Consider the following 19304-nt stretch of genomic DNA (forward strand, 5'->3'; position numbering starts at 1 on the left):
GCATTAGCACCCAAAACTCCACAAGTAAAAAAGCGCTGCTGCATGGACAGCAAGAACGGAAAAGACACACGAAGACAGGGAACAAGAATGGAGTCAATCAGTATTGAAAAGAAATTTTAAAACGCGGAAAGGTTTGGAATTGTGGAAAAGGTGTGGAAACGTTTAAAATGTGGAAAGGTGTGAACATTTTTAGATAGCACAGAATAAAATATTTATTATGAAGGGAGATGAAAGATAAGGATGAAAAAGGTCCTAATCACTAGCACAATGCTGAATGAAAATTAGATCAAGAGCATGAACAGAAAAAACAGGAATCTAGAAGAGAGTTTCTCACGTTCCAAGTGTTCAAACAGAACAGAGAGAAAAAGAAATGAGTGAAGTTACTTTTCATGGCAAGCAGACAAAAGTGGAAACCACAGAGGGAACCCAAGACAAAAGAGGTACTGACGGGGAATTGAGAAAAGAAGAAAATAGACAGGGGGAGAGAAGAGGAAAACAAATGGCCCAGAACAGAGTCAAGAGAACTGCAGAGATACATATTTCATAGGCAAAGACAACAAAGAGGAAAAAAGCAAATCCTGCCAAAAGCAGTATCTTCACAATGCACAAACAGAACACCAAGTCCTAAAGACAAACTCAGGTATCTCCTGACCAAGCAGGAAACAGAATGAAGAGACCAAGGAAATAAATAAAAAGACTGTGATCTGAGTGGGATTCTGTAAGCAATTAATACACAGAATGAAAATGACAAGTCCCCAGTTACAGCTGAGTGAAATGCTTTTGGCATATTTGTTCTTTGGCATCTTTTCTGCCCCTCGGCAGTCTCACTATTTCAGCTTCGCTCCACAGCTAATTTAGTGTTTAGCTATGCCACTGGGCTCCCCTGGAATGCAAGCAGAAGCAGCCTTCAAATTGCTAGCAGATATTTCTCTGGCTAAGAGAAGGCTGAATTAAATAAATTACCTGTTGTAAAATACTCATTCCAGTCAATTTACTGCTCTTCTAATGCCACTTTTCAGAAAATGATTCTCTGAAGGATGTCATCACCTCATACATGCTTCTGCAAGCCTGATGTCAACATATGTTTTTAGGATGATTAAGGATGATAATTGCCAGATGTCCACAGTAATCATTTTTCAAGAGTAATGAAAGTTGGAAAAATTTATACCCCTTTTTTTTTTGCTTTTTAAATTTTTTGTTATACTTCAGGTGCTTATATTTGCAATTTTTGTCAATGCTGTAAACATTTTAGTAAGTGAGAAGAGAATAAATTGTGATAAATAATTTTCACATAGAAAACTTACACGCAGACAGGTTTGGTGATGTAGGTACATAGTTTCTGACATGAACAACATGTGAATGAGCCTTTCTTCCAGTTTTCCATCGTGTTTCCACTTCTGATCTAATCATCTATGAAAGGGTGTCCCTCGTGTTAGAAACTGCAAAGCTCAAAGCAGCAGTCAGCACGTCCCCACATAACCTCCAGCCTAAAGAGGGGCTCCAGTGCTGGAGTATCACACAGTAACATCACACTCATACAGAGAGGGCTCCAAAGAGAGGGGACCCTGGGATATTCCGGGACACGGCATCCTCCCCGCACAACCCAGAAGGGTAGTGGAAAGAGATGGTTCTCTCCTAAGGCTCATTCCTTTTCCCAGTGCAGGCAGATTCCTTGCTTATTCCACCTCCTGTCAGCCAAACTCCACAGGCTGGGGAAATGGGCAGTTTTCTACTATGGCTACAATATCCTTAGAGTTTTATTGCTGAAGTACAATTTATCAAATGGCTTTCAGCCACAAAGCATGTGAACTGAACTCAGTATTGAAAGGGAAAGCTTTATTGTCCCACCACTAATTGGCTGTAAAGTCTGGGCTACTAGAACCTCATTAACAGATGGGATGGGTAATTTATAATGGAGGACTCAAAGGACTTAACCATTGTCTAGTGAAGAACAGGTAAAGATATAAGTAATTGGATGTAAGATTCCTTTTTTTTTTTTCCCAAAAAAGCTATACCTACAATGTGCAAGAACAGACCCACTAGTTGAGTTTTAGAGTATAAACACAAATAGCATCTTAAAAAGTGTTTATGTGACCTGTCTTTTCTTTAAGAGTGACAGAATTGAGTGAAGTGTGCTGCTACTTTTCAAAGAAATTGCAATGTCAGAATGGCTTGTGTTCTTTAAGGCATTTTTTTTCCCGAAGAAATATAAACTTTGTGCCTATTTCTGAACATAAAGCATTCTGACATCTAATCCAGTATGGTAATAGATTTAGCTTCCCAATTATTATTACTATTAGAATAATTTGCTGTTTTGTATCTTGCATCCTTTCTAAGACATTTTAATATGCAGAATTTCATACTTGATTTTCCCTTGGAAATACGCTGTTATGCTTGATCACTGGTACTAGAATAAGCCTCTGCATTTTGGCACCACCAGATCTGCTCTGTCAAGAGGATGTCAGCCATAACAAAGGCATTCATCAACTCGAAGGCCTTTGGAAAATATATTTATTTTAGAACCTATACTTCACAGAAAGTCTCAATTTAATTTTGACGCTCTATTATTTGTATTGATAGACTTGCATTGCTTTAGGTTAGAATACTGAAAATGAAAAGGATTTTTAAAAGTGCCACCAAAAGTGAACACAGCACGTTTTAACTGACATCTTAGACCGTGCAGATGCTTTTATAACCTAACCTATAACATAAGCAATTAAATACAGAATTCCTTGATTCACATAGATACTGCAGCTGCTGTTGTAGAAGTATTCACTGGTACGCAGATACTCCTCGCTAATCCCCCGCATAAGCCTGGCAGCCATGGAGAGCTTTGTGGAGTCAGCACAAATCAATGCATCTCATTTAATTAATGCTAAAGGGGGAAATAATCTCACACTAATAAGGCAGCAGACAAACTATCCTGGACTGGTTACTGTGCCTAAGGTCTTACAGTAAACTCACATGAATTAAGAAGGGCAATACGACCTATATAAAAATGTTACATCTGTCTGCCATGCTTCTATATTTGCCTTCCATAGCTCCCTCCCTCCCCCCAGCCACACATACACACCAAAACACACACACATAACCACCTCTTCACTTATGTGGGTCAAAATTGCTATATAACCTAAATCTTGGAATATTGTAAATAAAATGTCACGCGTGACAGTGGCCTGCTTTTGATTTTTTTGTCATGAAGGTTCCAAGACAAGGTGAACCTGAAGAAACTCTGTATTTCAGTTTTTTTAAACAACAATGCTAAAACAGATTGTTGACAGACACGTGTCATTACCCACATATAACAGCGAGGGCAGGGATAATGTTATAAAAACAATGCCTGCTTTTCTAATGGGAAAAAAAAAAGAGGCTTTTGTCTTTCATCAGTAAAACCACCTACATAGTACTGAAACAGAGATGAAAACAGGAAAAAAAGCAATTCACGTGTCTTCCATTTGTGGCACACAGTTAAAAATCAGGTCACTTAACCTTGTAGCTGGCATAGCCACATCTGCTGACAAGAGTATCAGCTGTTAGCCCCTGTCCGTGCACCACAGAACTGGTGTGCATGAAAAATAACAAAAACAGAATCTTTCAAATAGCTGCTGGATGGTGACAATACCTTTATCACTAGATTTAGTTTGAATTCAAAACTAGTATTTCATATTGAAATGAGAAGCGAAAATATTAGGCATATAGAATACTGAAAACAGGGAAAAGGAGGGGCAAGGCGAGGCAAGGCAAGAAGTCACTCTGTAGATTCACTCTGCAGCTGAAACTTAGCTCTATTTTGAGCTGCAAGTTTGGGATTCTTTTAAAGTACTTGTTAAGCAACAAAAAGCTAAGGACCTTGTTTGGAAGGAATCTACCACTATAGTATTTTTCTTCAATACATTTCTTAAATTTGCAGTGTTTTGCCTCATCTTGCTTCAGAGTTACTGCCCACTCCCAGGTTTTCGAAACCTATTTATATTGGGTCATATTGGGTTACACTGCTTCCAGAATTTCAAAGTGTATCTCAGGAATCTTTTTACGGATCTACTAATTTAGGAGTTTGCTTTGTGTTGCACCCATTCTCTTAGTTCCTCAGGGCCTGTGAAAATGTTGGTCAACTCTTCCTGCATCAACTGAAAATGAGATATGTCTAGCAGTTAAAAGAGTTTCTGAATTCTTCTGAATAATTCTGTATTAATACTTCTGAAGTATTCATTCTCTTGTTCTGTTTCCTTCGTTCTTTCCTGGGAAAATCTACTGACTTGTGATTATAAACACATAAATTTTCACAAAACAAACAGCTAAGAATGTTTTGGCATTGCAGAGCAGATCCGCCTTCTGATTCCTCCCACTCAAAACTGCAGAACTTCCAACACAGACCTAGTCATATCCTCATAAATGTTCGTGATAATACTTACATAAAATTGTTGATGGTCTCACAATCTGATTTTTCTGTAGCATTTTTGTATATTACATAATTTCACGATCAATGCTGATCAATGCTCAATATTAACATTAGTGGTTCTCTGGTTTGTTCCTGTTGTCAAATCTAGAGGATATTATCACAGCTGAAGAAGTACAATTATCCCCATGTCATATCTCAAGATTTTATAGTGCCATGAGAATGAAAATTCAAGCAAAAGTTGAGCACACACAGAGGATACGTCTTCCTTAAATAGTGACCTTGACACGGCATAACTTAGTCAAAGTTAATTTGCACAATATTGCCATTTGCGCAGTTTGCAATTATATCTCATAAAAATTGCAATATAATTGTAGTACTTGAAAAAGAAATAGCAGATTCAAGAATTATCAGTAAAACCAATTTCTGAAGAAAGCACATCAAGTAGGAGACTAAACTGGCTCTTTTTCTTTGGATTGGTTACAAAAATTAGTGAAAAGTCAATGCTGTCATTTCTATAGGGAAAAAAGTAACCCAGTTAAAATCTACAAGAATATCCCAAGAAGGCTTGAATTATGAGTCCTGTCAGGCTCAACTTGAAAAGCTAAAAGGAGATTGATGGCAAGCTCCAAGGCACTTTTATTTGCTAGCAAGTGGGGTAACTATTGGGATGCTGCACAACTCCCATGTTGATTGGGCATCATATAGCTTTTATGTTTGCTCTTAAAGACAAAAGTACACAGCACAGTGAAACCCAGAGACGATGCCAAACTATAAAGTGCCATATAAAAAAAGGCATGAAGACAACAACAAAAACATCATAAATACTAGCAAGATATAAAATAAGATCGAACTAGCAAAACAACAGCTAATGCATATAGAGCAAAATAAAACAAATCATTGGAATGTAATGCATGAATACAGAGGAGATATTCAGAAAAGGCAGCAAGCATATACTCAGATCAGACTGAAACATCTAATTCATCTGTTATAGTCCCTTTGTAAATGCAAAAGTATGCTAAACATGGAAAATTTTAATGCTGAAGGTATACAACAAATCAGGTGAGCAGTAAAAATTATCTGTGTTTGTGTACAAAACTTATCAATAATAGATGCTTGCTGTAGAAGAGCTAGTGAAAAGGAAACCAAAACTTTGGTGACATATTCTTTAGCATCAAAGTCAGATTAGATATCAGATTTTCTGTATACTTGACATTCCTATCAAACAATTCTAGGGTGCACGAGGAAAGCACGATTAGTTCTACTGCAGTTCCAAGGCTCATCTGCCAATGCCTGGACCAAGATAAAAATACTCTCTCAAGTGGGACAGATGAGGAAAACACACTAAGATGCCTCATGCACTTCACTACCAAAAAAATGTAATAAAATGAGGGGGAAGAGGGAGGCAAAAATCAAAGAACCAGAAACTTTAATAAACTCGCTTACAGGAAGAGAAATAAATAAATAAATAAAAATCAAAAGGGTTGAGGCTTTCCAACCAAAGAAAAAAAATGTAGTAATGGCTCATAAAAATTTCCATTATTCAAAGAGAGTAAAAGAGATCTCAAATCAGTGAGAAAATTGAGCTGAAACCATGGAAAGAAGAAACAGACCAGAGCAATTCTATGTTCCATTTTGGGAAGATGGTCTCTAGAGCCACTAGGGCCACTGCCACAGAAATGGTAGCTTTTGGCATAGTAGGTGTAATGGCAATATTCTCTGAGTAGCTTTGCATCGAGTTATTATTCACTGTGGTCACTGTGAGTGCAGGGGACATTCACTGCTGCTCCATTAGACTGGAAATTACTTCTGGCATAACAATCGTCAAGAGTTGTAACAAGATAAAAAAAAGACAGATGAGAAGCTTTTTTTTTCATTTTTATTGCTTTTTTATTTCTCTGATACTTTGCCATATGATTCCTTATTTATTTATTTCTATAAACATTGTGTGTGCTGCAGAAAGAAACCAAATCAAGGATGCATGGGGAGAACCTGGTTTCTTAACATCTTAAAAATAACTAGGCAGCCCTCTGCAGCGTGTTTTGGTGCCTGGAAGAGACAGGCATCTCAAAACTACCATTTCTTGATGCATGTTAATTACATCTTACCTCTCCTTGGCATCAAGAAGTTTGAGTGAAGTGGGAAGTTCACCGAAGCCAGGAACTTCCAGTTCCCTAACACCACAGATGCATCTATTTTAGGAAGGAGAACATTTATGGAGAGAATTGTCCCCTCCAGGAGCAATGTGAATACACAGAATGCTAAGTCTCTCCACAGCCTACCAATACCCCTGACACTGAGAATTACACCTGGACAGAAAAGTGCTGTGAGCCATTGAACTCAGATCAATACATATCTATTAAAGTGCTGAAGAGGGCAGGGTAAAGATAAGAGTGAAGATAAGGCTATTTACAGAGATTACAGCTACCTGAAGACTGCATTTCAAGGAAATAGTTTCAGCCTTTGCCAAAGGCTGCAGTAGCCTGTGCCGTCACTTTCTGTTTTTTGAGGCTTTGACCATCCTCATTAGGTTTACTCTCCAATACACAGGTGCAACTAACAGGAAAAATGAGAAGATTTGCCTCTTATCTAATAAAATGCCTTGCTGCTAATTTACCATCATTTTACTTTTAAATATTGCATGGTCTCAAACAGTAAAAAGAAACTTTACTTTGGATATCTGAAGAATCTTACTTTTTAGAAGTGTATAAAACATATGCTGGGTTTGAAGGTATCTTGGGATAACAGAAGCCTAAGTAATATATATTAATTTGCTATTTCTTCCTGTATGGATATTATGTCAGATGAAATGATGCAGATTAGTAAGGAGATGAAAGAAAAGAGGTTTCTAAATACCGTGACTGTTGCATCGAGACGTTTCCACAAGCCGGCTGTTCTGATCGTAGCATGCCATGGCCTGGTAACGGTAGCCTTGTCCACATTCCTTAATGTCTCCTGCTACCTTCATTCCCAGCAATACTTCCACTTTGCCCTCTGGTAATATGCAGTCGGACCAGTTTCCCACGGGCTGAGCGCTGTATTTGTCACAGGGGCAAAACTGATTCTCAATCAGAGGATACAGCTGAGAATTTCTGCATTTATCCTTTTTCTTACTTTTTCCTAGAATGAAGAGAGACTTAGAATCTGAGAAAGTTTGCCTTAGATTACATTCCCCTGCCACAATTCATTTGGCCACCTGTATTTTCAAGATAAAACCTCCAAAGAACCCAAAGCTAAGGCCAAAGTTTGCATATGCCTACACTAACCTTTATTCAATCAGCTAGGTTAATAACTTGAATTTCTAAGGTAATGAATGCCCACAGTTTTCACAAAGGCAGTATCTTTTAGCATAAAGTCATATATTTCTGCTTAATTCAGATAAAAGATCGTAGCGAGTCCAGTTTGAAAATTTTAGCAATTAAAATATATATTCTTTACTCTTTATTTCATCACCAGTGTAAAAACAGTCCACAAAATAATGTCTCTCACATTATATGGATACATCTTTCTCACCTTTGTTATATTAGTGCATTCATTTCAAAAGGCAAAATCCTTTAATTTCACTAGCTGCTATTGTACCATTTGCTAATAATTACCATTATTCTAATGGAATAAGCCTCTCCAGTAAATTTTTGTTTCTTTTCAAGTATCTTCTCGCAACTTGTTTTCCTTCTCCGACCAGAGACCATTCACCTCCCACCCACCAAGGATTTCCTCTTCAGTACCATGTGCTCTAGTTTCCATCCTAGGTGTATTTCCCTATTGGACAACTCATCTACTATCATAGGAGTCTTTGCAAGAGTAGTTTTAAAAATGTCCATTACTCTGATAAGACTATAAATTAATATTCTGCCCTACTTGTGCTTTTCAAAACCAAATATGACTTTACAGTACTTTACGCTTATATTGTTATGGACTGTCTTTTTTAAAACTAGAAGCAGGTACCTCACAAGGAAAAGCTTCTCTTCCTTGGTAACACAACTGCATACTAACAGTTCACCTCTCTCACTCCTCATCTCATCAGAAACGTTTATGAACTCTCCCCTGTTGGCTTTGTACATTAGCCTGGATAACACCACGCAACCCAGGACACACCAGAGGCAAAACCTGAGTCTTAACAGGTTTGACAGGGCAGCTTAGCTCAGCCCAGGGCAGCGCCTCAAAGCGCTAACATGGTGGTAAGAGACAAGACTCTTCTTGCTTTGTTTATAAAGCAAACAAGCAAAAAATGTTATTTAGGGATTTTTTTTTTCCCCATGGAAGCAAATCTGGCAGCATGTTCAATGGTGTTACAAAGCAGCTGCAGTGAGCCTGCCTGAAGATTAGGAATTATTCAGTGTCCCGGGATCTGATTTACAAGGGAATGGTGCAGGGGAGATGGCCTGTGTCCCATTGCACGGATCCCAATTATATTGCTGGGCCCCCACTTAGTGAACTGGCAAAAAACGCTGTGGTGGAGGCCAACACTCACTCTTAAAGTTTTACTTGCAATTTAGGAGTGAAGTGTGTCTTATCCCTCTCCTTCTATGCAAAGGAAATAAAAGAGGCAGATTAAAATAAAAAGAGTTGGAGAAATAATGTATTTCCAAATGGAGAAATGCAAATCCTTTTTTTTTTTTTTTTTTTCCTCCAAGGTTTGCAAAATTCCTTGTAAATTGCCAGGGTTTGCAAATTCCTATATCCTATTAGAAGCTCCAGGGGAATTTCAACAAGATATTTTCTCCCAATTATCACCCAGAATAAAAAGAAAAGGCAAAGTAAACAGAAACCAAAACCTGGTAGTACACCAAGGACAAAGATACACCAAAATAGTTTACTTCATATGTCTATTCCAGACAATATTGACAATATATGTGACCTCTGTGTTTCCACAGTCAAAGGATTATGAACTGTGTTCATGCAATCATGAAATCAGGAGAGAGGAGATGAAAGACCCCCACTGAATTTCTCTTAGGCTTCTGTAAGGAAGAGCCATAATTGGGATGCAACTCCAGCGCAATTTGCTTCTACTATATATTCATAATATATTGTATTGTGTAATATAGAAGTATGTAACAGGCAATAAGTGGGTCAACAGAAGCTTAAGTCAGAAATTGTTACTGCTTTGTTTTTTAGGAATAAGCATCTGAATTTTATGAATGGCTTTCTGAGGAGTGAGGTGCCTCCAATGCCTGGTCAATGACAAGTTGTTCTCTTAAAGCATCTCTGCATACAATCGATTCTTCATTAGCAAATTGACATTCTAATTAAATTAATTATAAAGCTCTTCATTACACAAAGCCCACAACGGCATCCTAGTGAATGTGGAGCTTTTTCCCTCAAAGAAGAGTTCAATGCGGTGAAAGAACACCAGTAAGGTGTAGCTTGTCTCTGGAATCACCAAGAAATCAAATTGCAAACTCATCCCCTAAATTCCTACCTGAGAAAATGCATACAAATCAAGCAAAGTCCACCTAGCCCATAGGTGCTGTCACTGCTTTGTTTTTCATTATCTGTTCTCCAAATCTAGAACCTAGTTTCTCATCTTGACATAATTAAATTTAAATTAAAATTTGTTTGTGATTGAAACTGATTTTTAAGAGTGACGTGGCAAATTTCAAGAGACCGCCTTCTCCAGAACAAGACAAAATTGTTCTGGATTTCCTGGCATAACTTGCTATCCATGTCACATGGGAGGGTGACGTTTTACACCATCAAGCTGGTGTCTGAGAATTATATTTCCTGTACTGTTCACAAGGTCACAAGACCTGCCTGCAGATTATTAGATAAATAAAGGCAAAAAAAATATGTTTTTGAAGAATATATATCATTTGAAGATAAACACTGAAAAAAATAAATCATTTTTCTTGTTATTCTTACCAACAAGGGTGCGTTTTCTGGTCCTGACTCCTCCACAGTCCCCATTACAGGAAGAAAACTTTGACCAATTTGTAAACTGACAATCATCTTGGCAAGGAATCTGGCATGTCTGTGTTAAGGACGGGAGTGGGCCAGCATATTTAAGGCACTCACTGATGTCAGCCTGTCCTCCATCCTGTCTGCGACAAGTAATTGCTGGAAGCAAAAAAGGACAGAGTTAAATTCAGTGAGTTTCATGAACGTTACTATTCTTTTTAGTAAATCAAACAATCTTCTACCACTAAAATTGCACCGAAAGGCCAGAATACCTGTGTGATACAACAAGTTACCACCTGCAATCATTTGTCTTTTACATTTGAATGAATACAAGCAAAAAATTCTGAGTGACTATTTGAGTTTATGTTTAAATTACTAGTTCTTTATCAATACTTAGCAGGACCAAAAACCTTAAAGACAACTGCAAATATCATATGGGGTTGCACAGTGTTATTCATACCTACTACAGCATACCACTTTCCATACTCTCATTCTTACTACAGAGACGACTCAGACATTACAGACTATTTTAAGTACTGAAGAGTGCATAAGCCATAAAGCTAAAAATGCGTATCAGTAGCATAGATTTTAGAGAAGGGACAGACATAAAATTTAGAAACACATCTGAGTTCTGGATATCACAGACTGCATAAGTCCTCACAGCAGTCTTGCTCTCTGACACTCTTCAGCAATTCTTAGTCCTAAATTTTTAGTCTTGATTGAAGAGCAAAGCATGTTTGCCAGGGTGCAGTATCGACCAATGGGGGCACTGCTGTTTATAACAGAATATCCATGTCCCAAACAAAAGCTTCCTACTTATAAGAAGAAATAAAAAAGGTTTCTTAAGAAAACTTTAAATGTCAGAAGAAAAAGTTGGTGGAACATCCTCAGTTATTACAGCAAATAGGGCTGTTTCATTCACATCAAGCAGCACAGTTTTAACAGCTCTATTATTGTACCTCCTGGATAAGTTTCCTTTTTTTTTTTTAATACATTGTCTCAATGTATAAAAATCACACACCTCAGTAAATCTCACTTTATTTCCTAGCCCAAAACAGCTAAGAACTTATTATGCAGTAACAAGATTGGAAACTTCTAGTTGTATTTTTTATACAGTGGAATAGTATTTATGCTTCTCAGTGTCTGCCAGCACACCCTATGTGCCATATCTCATAACGACTGTGAAAGTAATTTGGATCTCCAATTGTTGCAGTAATATTGCATCCAAACACAATATTTCATTCTCTACACCTGGGGGAATCTCATGTTTTATATTATGCTCTACTCCATAATTTAAACCTAGTACTTTTATTGTACTGACAATAATTGTTTTATTGGCATGTGAATTGAAAAAAAATATATTACTAACTCAAATATTACGGCATAGTCAGGTTCAACTGTTGGATAAAAAATGTGTTTAAATGCAAAGTTTCAAAATAAAGCAGAAAACTGCCTGTAAAGAAGGGTGAAAAAAGGAAGAATATGTGAGGATGTGAGGAAAGATTTTTTTTTTTTTAAAGTCTTTTTCTTCTGACAGTTCTAGGCTAAATCTCTACTTCATGATGACTGTAGCAAGCTGAACTGTACGATCCAGACTGTATGTTCTGTATGTTCTTTTTCAATTCTGTTTGCCTACTTATCCATATCCAAAGGCCCTACATGATTTGTTTTGCCCTGGGTCTGTGATAGAACATACTGAATAGGAGGGGTTTTTGTTTTTCCAAAGACACTAAGCAAACAACTTCTGTGATCCTTGACTGCCCTTTGGAGTAGGGCTGCCAGCGCTGTTTATAATAGGCTCAGTACTGCATCTAGTTGAGCTTACTGGTGGACTGACCAGCTGTACATTGTCTAATGCAATTATTCTATAAAATCCTATTATTTTGGTGCGTTTTCTATGGGGAGCAAACACCTTTCTTCAGATACAATTACAGTGATTCAATGGGGAAAACCTGACAATCTGAAAATCTCTACAGTTATTTTAATAACGTGTTAACTGTACCTACTGTAGGACTTCTATACTTGTCTAAATATTATGTAAAAATACAAGTCAAACCAGTATCTTCAAGCTCAAGCCTAGGCTATGGCTTTTCATTCTTCTGAGAGATTCCTTCCTGCTAATAATGTGCATCATATGTGCCATGAGATAAAAACACATTTCAGACAAGCTCCGCTATGTTCAAATCCACAGAGGTCAAACTGAAACCCTCTGTCTTGAGGTTGACCTTGGCATGCACAAGCCTCAGTAAGACTAATTGTATTAAGTGGGCTGCCACAGAGATACAGGCCACCATTTTTAGCAGTGAAAAAGGTCAAGGGCTAAATGATTGCCCACAGATTAACCCAATAACTTTTAATAACCACCTCTGAAAGTTTAATACCCATTTTAGATACTGCTTTTCAGAGACTGGTATCTGTCTAGTCTTTTGATAGGCTATAAACATTGTCCATGGGAGAATATACTTTCTAGCTAAACTGAGTTTTTCTAAAACCAGTATTCATATCCAGATCTTTCTTGGTTATTAAACATTACTCTGTGAGCAGGTATTCAAGCTGTCATATTTTTTTATCAGAATTATAACAGTGCATGTAATTTACATCAAGTGAGACGCTCCCCTTGAGATGAATAACACTTTATTTTTCCCCAGATTAACTGTGAGTTGTACTGTAGCAATCAAAGTAGGAAAAAATGGCATTCTTGAGACCTAAATATTTCACCTTAATTACAGCACTTATTAAAGGACAGCTTGGCATACCAAAACAATTCATGAATCTTAATTTTCACACTACCTTTCCATAACTATTCATAATACTCCTGCTTGGCAAGGTCTGAATGATTGACTCCATCTTTTCCTCTACAACTACTTTTCTATAGATTCAGATATCTATTTGAGTGTTTACATCCTTGTGAACACTAGAAAAGTGATTGCTTTTCCATGATTTAAAGCAGGGTTTTTTTACAACTGTATATATACCATTAATGCATATTTTTTCCACCTCTGTAATGCCTTTATGGTTAATGGAGGTGTTAAGAACATTGCTTACTTTTGCCACACACAATCTCATTTGGGCAAACCCTTCTCTGGTGTCTCTGATTAAATCCATGGTTCCCTAATTACATTCTGTAAAAGTCAGCTGAGATCAATGGTTAACTCACTATAAGTAGCAATGTCTTCCACTGATATAAAGCCATGCAGTCCCAGACTGATTAATTTACCTATACAGCCACGTTATATTTATAGTAGACACGAGGAGTAAGTGGAAAGAATGTTCTTCTATTCTTCTATTAGCAAGTTAAGCACAAGTAAAAATCACAGTTAAGCGAAAATATAAAGCTAAGAATACAACTAACAGAAAAATCAAATTTAACACAAAAATAGTCCACTTATGAAATTGTTGTTGTATTTAACAATTAGTATCTCCCCAAAGGACAATGTGAAATAAATGGCAGTCTAAATTTTCTAGACAAGGGACTTTGATGTAATTAAAGTATTATCTGATAGCATTGCTTGAACTAAACCATAGGGGACCACAGGCTAATATATTTTGTTGTTGGCTTAATGAAATAGTGAGACTATATTTGAACAAGCTTTTTTTTATGTGCATGCCTATATATATAAATCTTGCCAGTGTTGTTCCCATCAATCCCATCACCAGCATTTCAAAGTGATGTGAGATTCAGTGACCCCAACAACTAAAAATTACAGTACTTTGCAAAAAAAGTGCTCCAAAATCCTTTGTTTTACAACACATTGTGTTACTATTTTTTCATTTGTTAAGTATTTCTACAGCAGCAAAATTCTAGTTCATTTGTGGAAAGATCAGAATTAATCCAGGACTCTGACTTTTCTTACCCTTAACATCGATGTCGCCCAGGCTGCGGCTTCATTGACGTCTCTAGCTGCCTGAGTAGGTCATGCAGACTGGACAACTGCATGATGAAATATTTCTTTCACTAAGTATGTCAAGGAGCATGTACCAACCACTTCCTAAAAATGCCAAGCTGAGAGGTTCTAATGTGCCAAAGAGAATACTATCATATCATCACTGTGAAAGGTTCTCTGGAGATTTTGTCTTTTTGTCAACAAGAATTCCATTTCTTAGCCTAATCATTTGCTTTTGAGTACTGTTGTCCAAATTCTTACTTTACTATAAAGCTAGGAGCTGCCTGTTGTCTTTTGCAGTGACCAAAACACGAAGCGGATAGTTGGGCACTCTGCTAGCAGGGTTAACTACATTAAAATAGTAGCTTATGGTTCCTTCATGCAGCACTCCTTCTTCATGAAGGAGTCTTCTTTCTCATGGTTTCCATGAAGCTGCCAAGGACCAAAAGCATCCCCAGGACAGATATGCTGTCCAGTTGCTGTTCGGCACCAGCAATAGTGAGAGGAAAGCCTGGGTTGCCTTCCTCGCTGCTGCTGCTTTCGAGCTGCTCCATTGCATCCCTGCAAGACCCCCTTGGAACTCACAATGATCCCAGGACATGTCCTCTAATTCCCCGAGCTCATTTTCTCTTCATACACCACCAAGAGCCAAGCGCAGTGAGAGTGCTCAGGACCAGAAGACCTTTAACAGCAGCGAATTTCCAGCTACATCAAGCGCAGCTTTTCAGAGCTACTTCCTTTAGCAGGCAAGTTACTTAAGCTTCTGCTTAAATTTTTATAAATAACCTACCTCCTCTACTATAGGATACTGGCACTGTTCACAGTTTCATCTTGTCCCTCTCACAAAACTCTGAGGCAGATTTATGGTGTCAAGGACTGCAGGCAGCATATCCTTTTGTATATCTCTTTGGAGTCGCTGGGACAGTGCTTCCCTGTGCATCAATCCATCCACAGATGTCATGACGTGAGCAGACTACTGCAGTTTGGGCACTACGTCTTTGCATCTGTGACATGTCCTCTTGACAAGAATTGGGATTCAGTCCAACAAGTCTTACTTTTAATATGCAAGCACATTTCCTAGGCTTTTATGTGCACTTCAAAATGTTTCTGAAATGTATTTACAACTTTATTCAGAATTTACAGAACCTGAAGTTTACTCGTCACAGATGTTTTAAGGCAGGCGGTCAGCAGAAGGTACACCTGCTTAAACTGTTCACAGTTTCAAGCTTTATATATTAACCTATCTCACAGACCAGACCTTTTGAAGTTACCTTTGTGGTGATACACATCAGCCTAAAGAACTAGAAAGACTTTGCATTGCTGAGCAGATACCCTAGCTGAAAATGGTCCATCTCCATGTAAACAGCCATTTCTAACTTCTAATTTTGCCTAGGTTTATAGTCCACACCACTTTCATTAAATACTGGTAGCCTGGTTTTATCAAGAATTTGCCCTTTTTTATTGTTCCAGTTTTTCTATTTTTGTATTTGCCAGTCCTCCATGCCTTTGCCCCCTGGGTTTCAGGTGACTCTTCCGTTACTCATCAAGATATCTGGCTAATTTAGTCTTGCTAATTAACAATGGCTATTCTTTCCATTTCTTGTTAGGTAGGATCAAACACAAGTTTCAAACTTCTCACTGATGTAGATATATTACTCTTTATAAGGGGTTTTAAACAACAGAAAGATAGAAGTTTTAAGTTACTGTAAGTTATAGAATACATTCTTGCTCTGCTCACCTACTGCTAAGAGGCCTTTTACCAGGGATACAGTAGCAAATCTTCTTTCACAATGAAGATTCACCGCAATAACTATGACTACAACAATGAATTTGCTCCTTAGATGTTAAACGCTCTGTTATTCTGCTCTGGTTTAGCTGTAAATAGCTGTTCATCACTAGCAAGAATAAGGAACATCTATCTTTAAAAATGCTTAAAAAATGCTTGATAACCAAGAAATACCCACCATTTTTTTTTTTTGCCCTTGCTTTGACCCATGTTCTCAAATTGTGACGTGTTCATTTAAACTGACACTTGCATCAAAACCCTCAGTATGCAGGACAGCTAGAGACAGAGCTGTCTTTAAGAATGAATCACAGTTCTCAATTTTATGATTCACCCGAGTATCTTGTCCGTCAAGCAAGAGCAATGTGATAAAAAAGCTGAAGAATGGAAATGTGAATAGTAAGGTAGTGATATAAAGCAAGGCATGCATATGCTGTAGGCTGTCATAGGCTGTTATGATCAAACATGTTAACCGCCATTTTTAATGACTTCTAACTTCTAGTTTTTCCTAACAAAGTAATTACCTCTACCTAACTAAAGCATAAACAGTAGAGAACATTTCGTTCAGAATAAACTGCTAATTATTGTCTATTCAGATGTGCCTGTTCTCCAGCACACATTCCTTCACATTTAACACATTTGGTGCTATACTATGTGTTATAGTGTTTGTGTGTAGGCAGTCACATCAGAAATAGGATAATTTAATAGCACTGGCAACATCTCCTAGCACTGAAAAAGAAGAACTGAGAACTGTTCCCAAATACAAGAATGCAATTACCTGCTCTGCTGAATATCAATACAAAATAAAAGGACAATCCACCAATAAAGGAGAGTGCTGAAATTACTTCTATAAGATTATAGCTTTACCTCATCACCAAAGGTAAGCTACTGCCAATAGATGAATGACTGTGATTTCTGTATTCATGAGGATCAAGAAATATCAGAGAACTCTTTTTTTGACTGAAGTGCTGCTATTTGTACATTTTCACAATATGGTAAGCATTTGTACAGAATGATTGCCAGCAAATGCTTAAATATGCTATTCAAAATATTTGTATCCAAGTATCACATCATAAATGTAGTATCAAAATATTAAACCAAAAGAGTTTCATTTCTCAAGGTTTAGCATTTCCTGACTTTGCGATGAATACAATTAGAAGTCCTTGCAGAGTAGTAGTTTTGCCTTTTTCTTGCATCTACATCAAAAAAGCAGTCTTTAATAAATGATCATATAGCACAGAACTTCTAACAACATATTATCATGTGAAGTTTTCCATAGTCTGTAGAAACTTTATTTACAAAAAGCTAAAAATGCAGGAGGCCTCCACAGATTACAGAATCTGCAGGGAGAGAGTCGAAATCTCTGCCAGAGTCTCATTTCAAAAACTGATGAAGTCTTTCTAGTACTGTCTCGTACAGGGCTAGGTGCTTGCAGGGCCAGCTGCCTTTCAGCGGCAATCTTGCATAAAGTCAAACTTTGTGCAGGGGACAAAAGAAAAAATGACGGGCACCACTAAAAATTCATTACTATCTTCATGGCTATCTTCAAAAAAAGAAATGTAGGAGGATAAAAGGAGTAACTTAATGCTCTATGCAGGAGAGAACTGATATAAAACTAACCAAAACAAACTATCTGTGTTCAAAAGGCAAGTTTTGAGGTTAAAAACTGAGTAAAATTTAAACCCATATCTTACACAATTGTACGGACATATTTTCCAAATTGAAAGTTACTTTTGTGAAAAAATTCAAAATCTATTTCTAAGTAAAATTCATTGTGTAGGTGTTCAAGAGACCAGAAATTATTTAATTTTTCTCAAGATAAAGAATATTGAACTAGCTTTTATTTTAGCCCTTACAGAATATCAGTTCAGTGGTTACTGAGCACAAAATAAAACCCTTCAGCTAACTGTGTCAGCTATTATTATTCAGCCATCATTGTATCAGTAATACATATATTACTATACAATAATATATTATTATATATGTGATCTGAACTTTTATCAGTTATATCAGTGAGAAAAATATTGGGCCAAAAAAGCTCAGGCTTATATGCCTATAACTCTTTTCACTTGATGAGGCTAGACAAGACTCCCATTTATATTCCTGGACTGAGGCCCGAAGAGACTACATTGTCTGCGAGTTTTAAAATAAAAATTATAACTAAATAGAGTTGTTATAAAGAGAGAGCAAACAAGAAACTCCCCTGACACTAACAGTTGGTATCATTTACAGAATTCCACAAAACCCACCTGATTTGTTCAGGCCTAGCTCTTTCTGGGGTTCTTAACTAAGGACAGCTCATCCTACTGCTCAGCCGTGTCCTACAGGAGAGTTCCACCAACTTCCACTGCATCTGTGTGTAGGAAGAAGGCTCCTGCTTCAGCGCCTGATCCTTTGCATTATCAAACTCTAGGAGCTGGTGCATAATACCAGAGGGAAACTCTACCATGCGTTACTCCATGTGTGTGTGTGATGTGCCCAATCACTGGGTGTGATTGCAGTTACAGGAAAACCTCTAAAACATCACAACATACACTAACAACATATTGTATGTAAAAACAACATACAATAATGGTACTTTTTTTTTCATGCTACCATTAGCAGTCTATTTCTGTTAACTGACTTTGAGGCAAAGGCGATAGATTTAGGTTCTAGAATGCAAGTACCACATTTTGTACTATTCCTTAACTCCTACCATGAAAGACAGAAATCTTATTTTCTCAGTGTGTAATCTGAATGTATGCTCCTGGGCTGCTAGAAATACACTGCATTCGGAACAGACCATTGTATGAACTACCACAGTCAGAAGTCTTTTGTATTATTGGGCAAGACCTTCAGGTTACATTTTGTGGTAAGCTTTAAATTGATCTCCTTTAACACCTTCTGAGTAAGTGACAGAAGTTACTAGCTTAAGATTTACCCTATGACTTTTTTAAAAAGAATAGCATAACCTACTTTAATCCTGCAAGGAAGTTAATGACCAGAACATTTCACTTTTGCAGTTAGCAATGTCCTTGGTCAGGACTTTTGCAATCTGCTGAGTTAATATTGTTACAATGGATTGGAGTTTGCACTCAGAAAATGTGAAAAACCCTCCTGAAATTCAGGGTTGACTAGTAGTTCAAAGCAATTCAATTACTGTAACACAGTAAGAATTGTAATTATTTTCATACTGGATTTATTTAAAACAGCTAAAAAGATCTCCCTGCCCTACATAACAGACTCACACATATGCAGTTCTTTTGAACTCCTGAAATTCTCTGTGAAGACAGGAGATGGTATTTGGCTGATTTATTTGTTATTAAATGGAAATTGGTGACAAGAAGTCTGGATCACTGGGCTCAAA

The 19304-nt window shown here is 37.3% G+C and overlaps 1 protein-coding gene across 1 annotated transcript in view; it reads right to left on the reverse strand.

The window, feature by feature from the left end:
- THSD7A (thrombospondin type 1 domain containing 7A) overlaps positions 1-19304 on the reverse strand; it is a 169434-nt gene that overhangs the window by 30792 nt on the left and 119338 nt on the right. The window contains exons 13-14 of the mRNA XM_088533515.1: positions 10256-10450; positions 7253-7516 (exon numbers count right to left, since the gene is read on the reverse strand). Of these exons, the coding sequence (XP_088389641.1) occupies positions 7253-7516; positions 10256-10450 (459 nt within the window). The remainder of the gene's footprint in view (positions 1-7252; positions 7517-10255; positions 10451-19304) is intronic.

This window comes from Tinamus guttatus, unplaced genomic scaffold (assembly GCF_059628265.1).
Source record: "Tinamus guttatus ecotype Peru unplaced genomic scaffold, ASM5962826v1 Tinamus_guttatus_pri_ptg000503l, whole genome shotgun sequence".
NCBI classification, from domain to species: Eukaryota; Metazoa; Chordata; class Aves; order Tinamiformes; family Tinamidae; genus Tinamus; species Tinamus guttatus.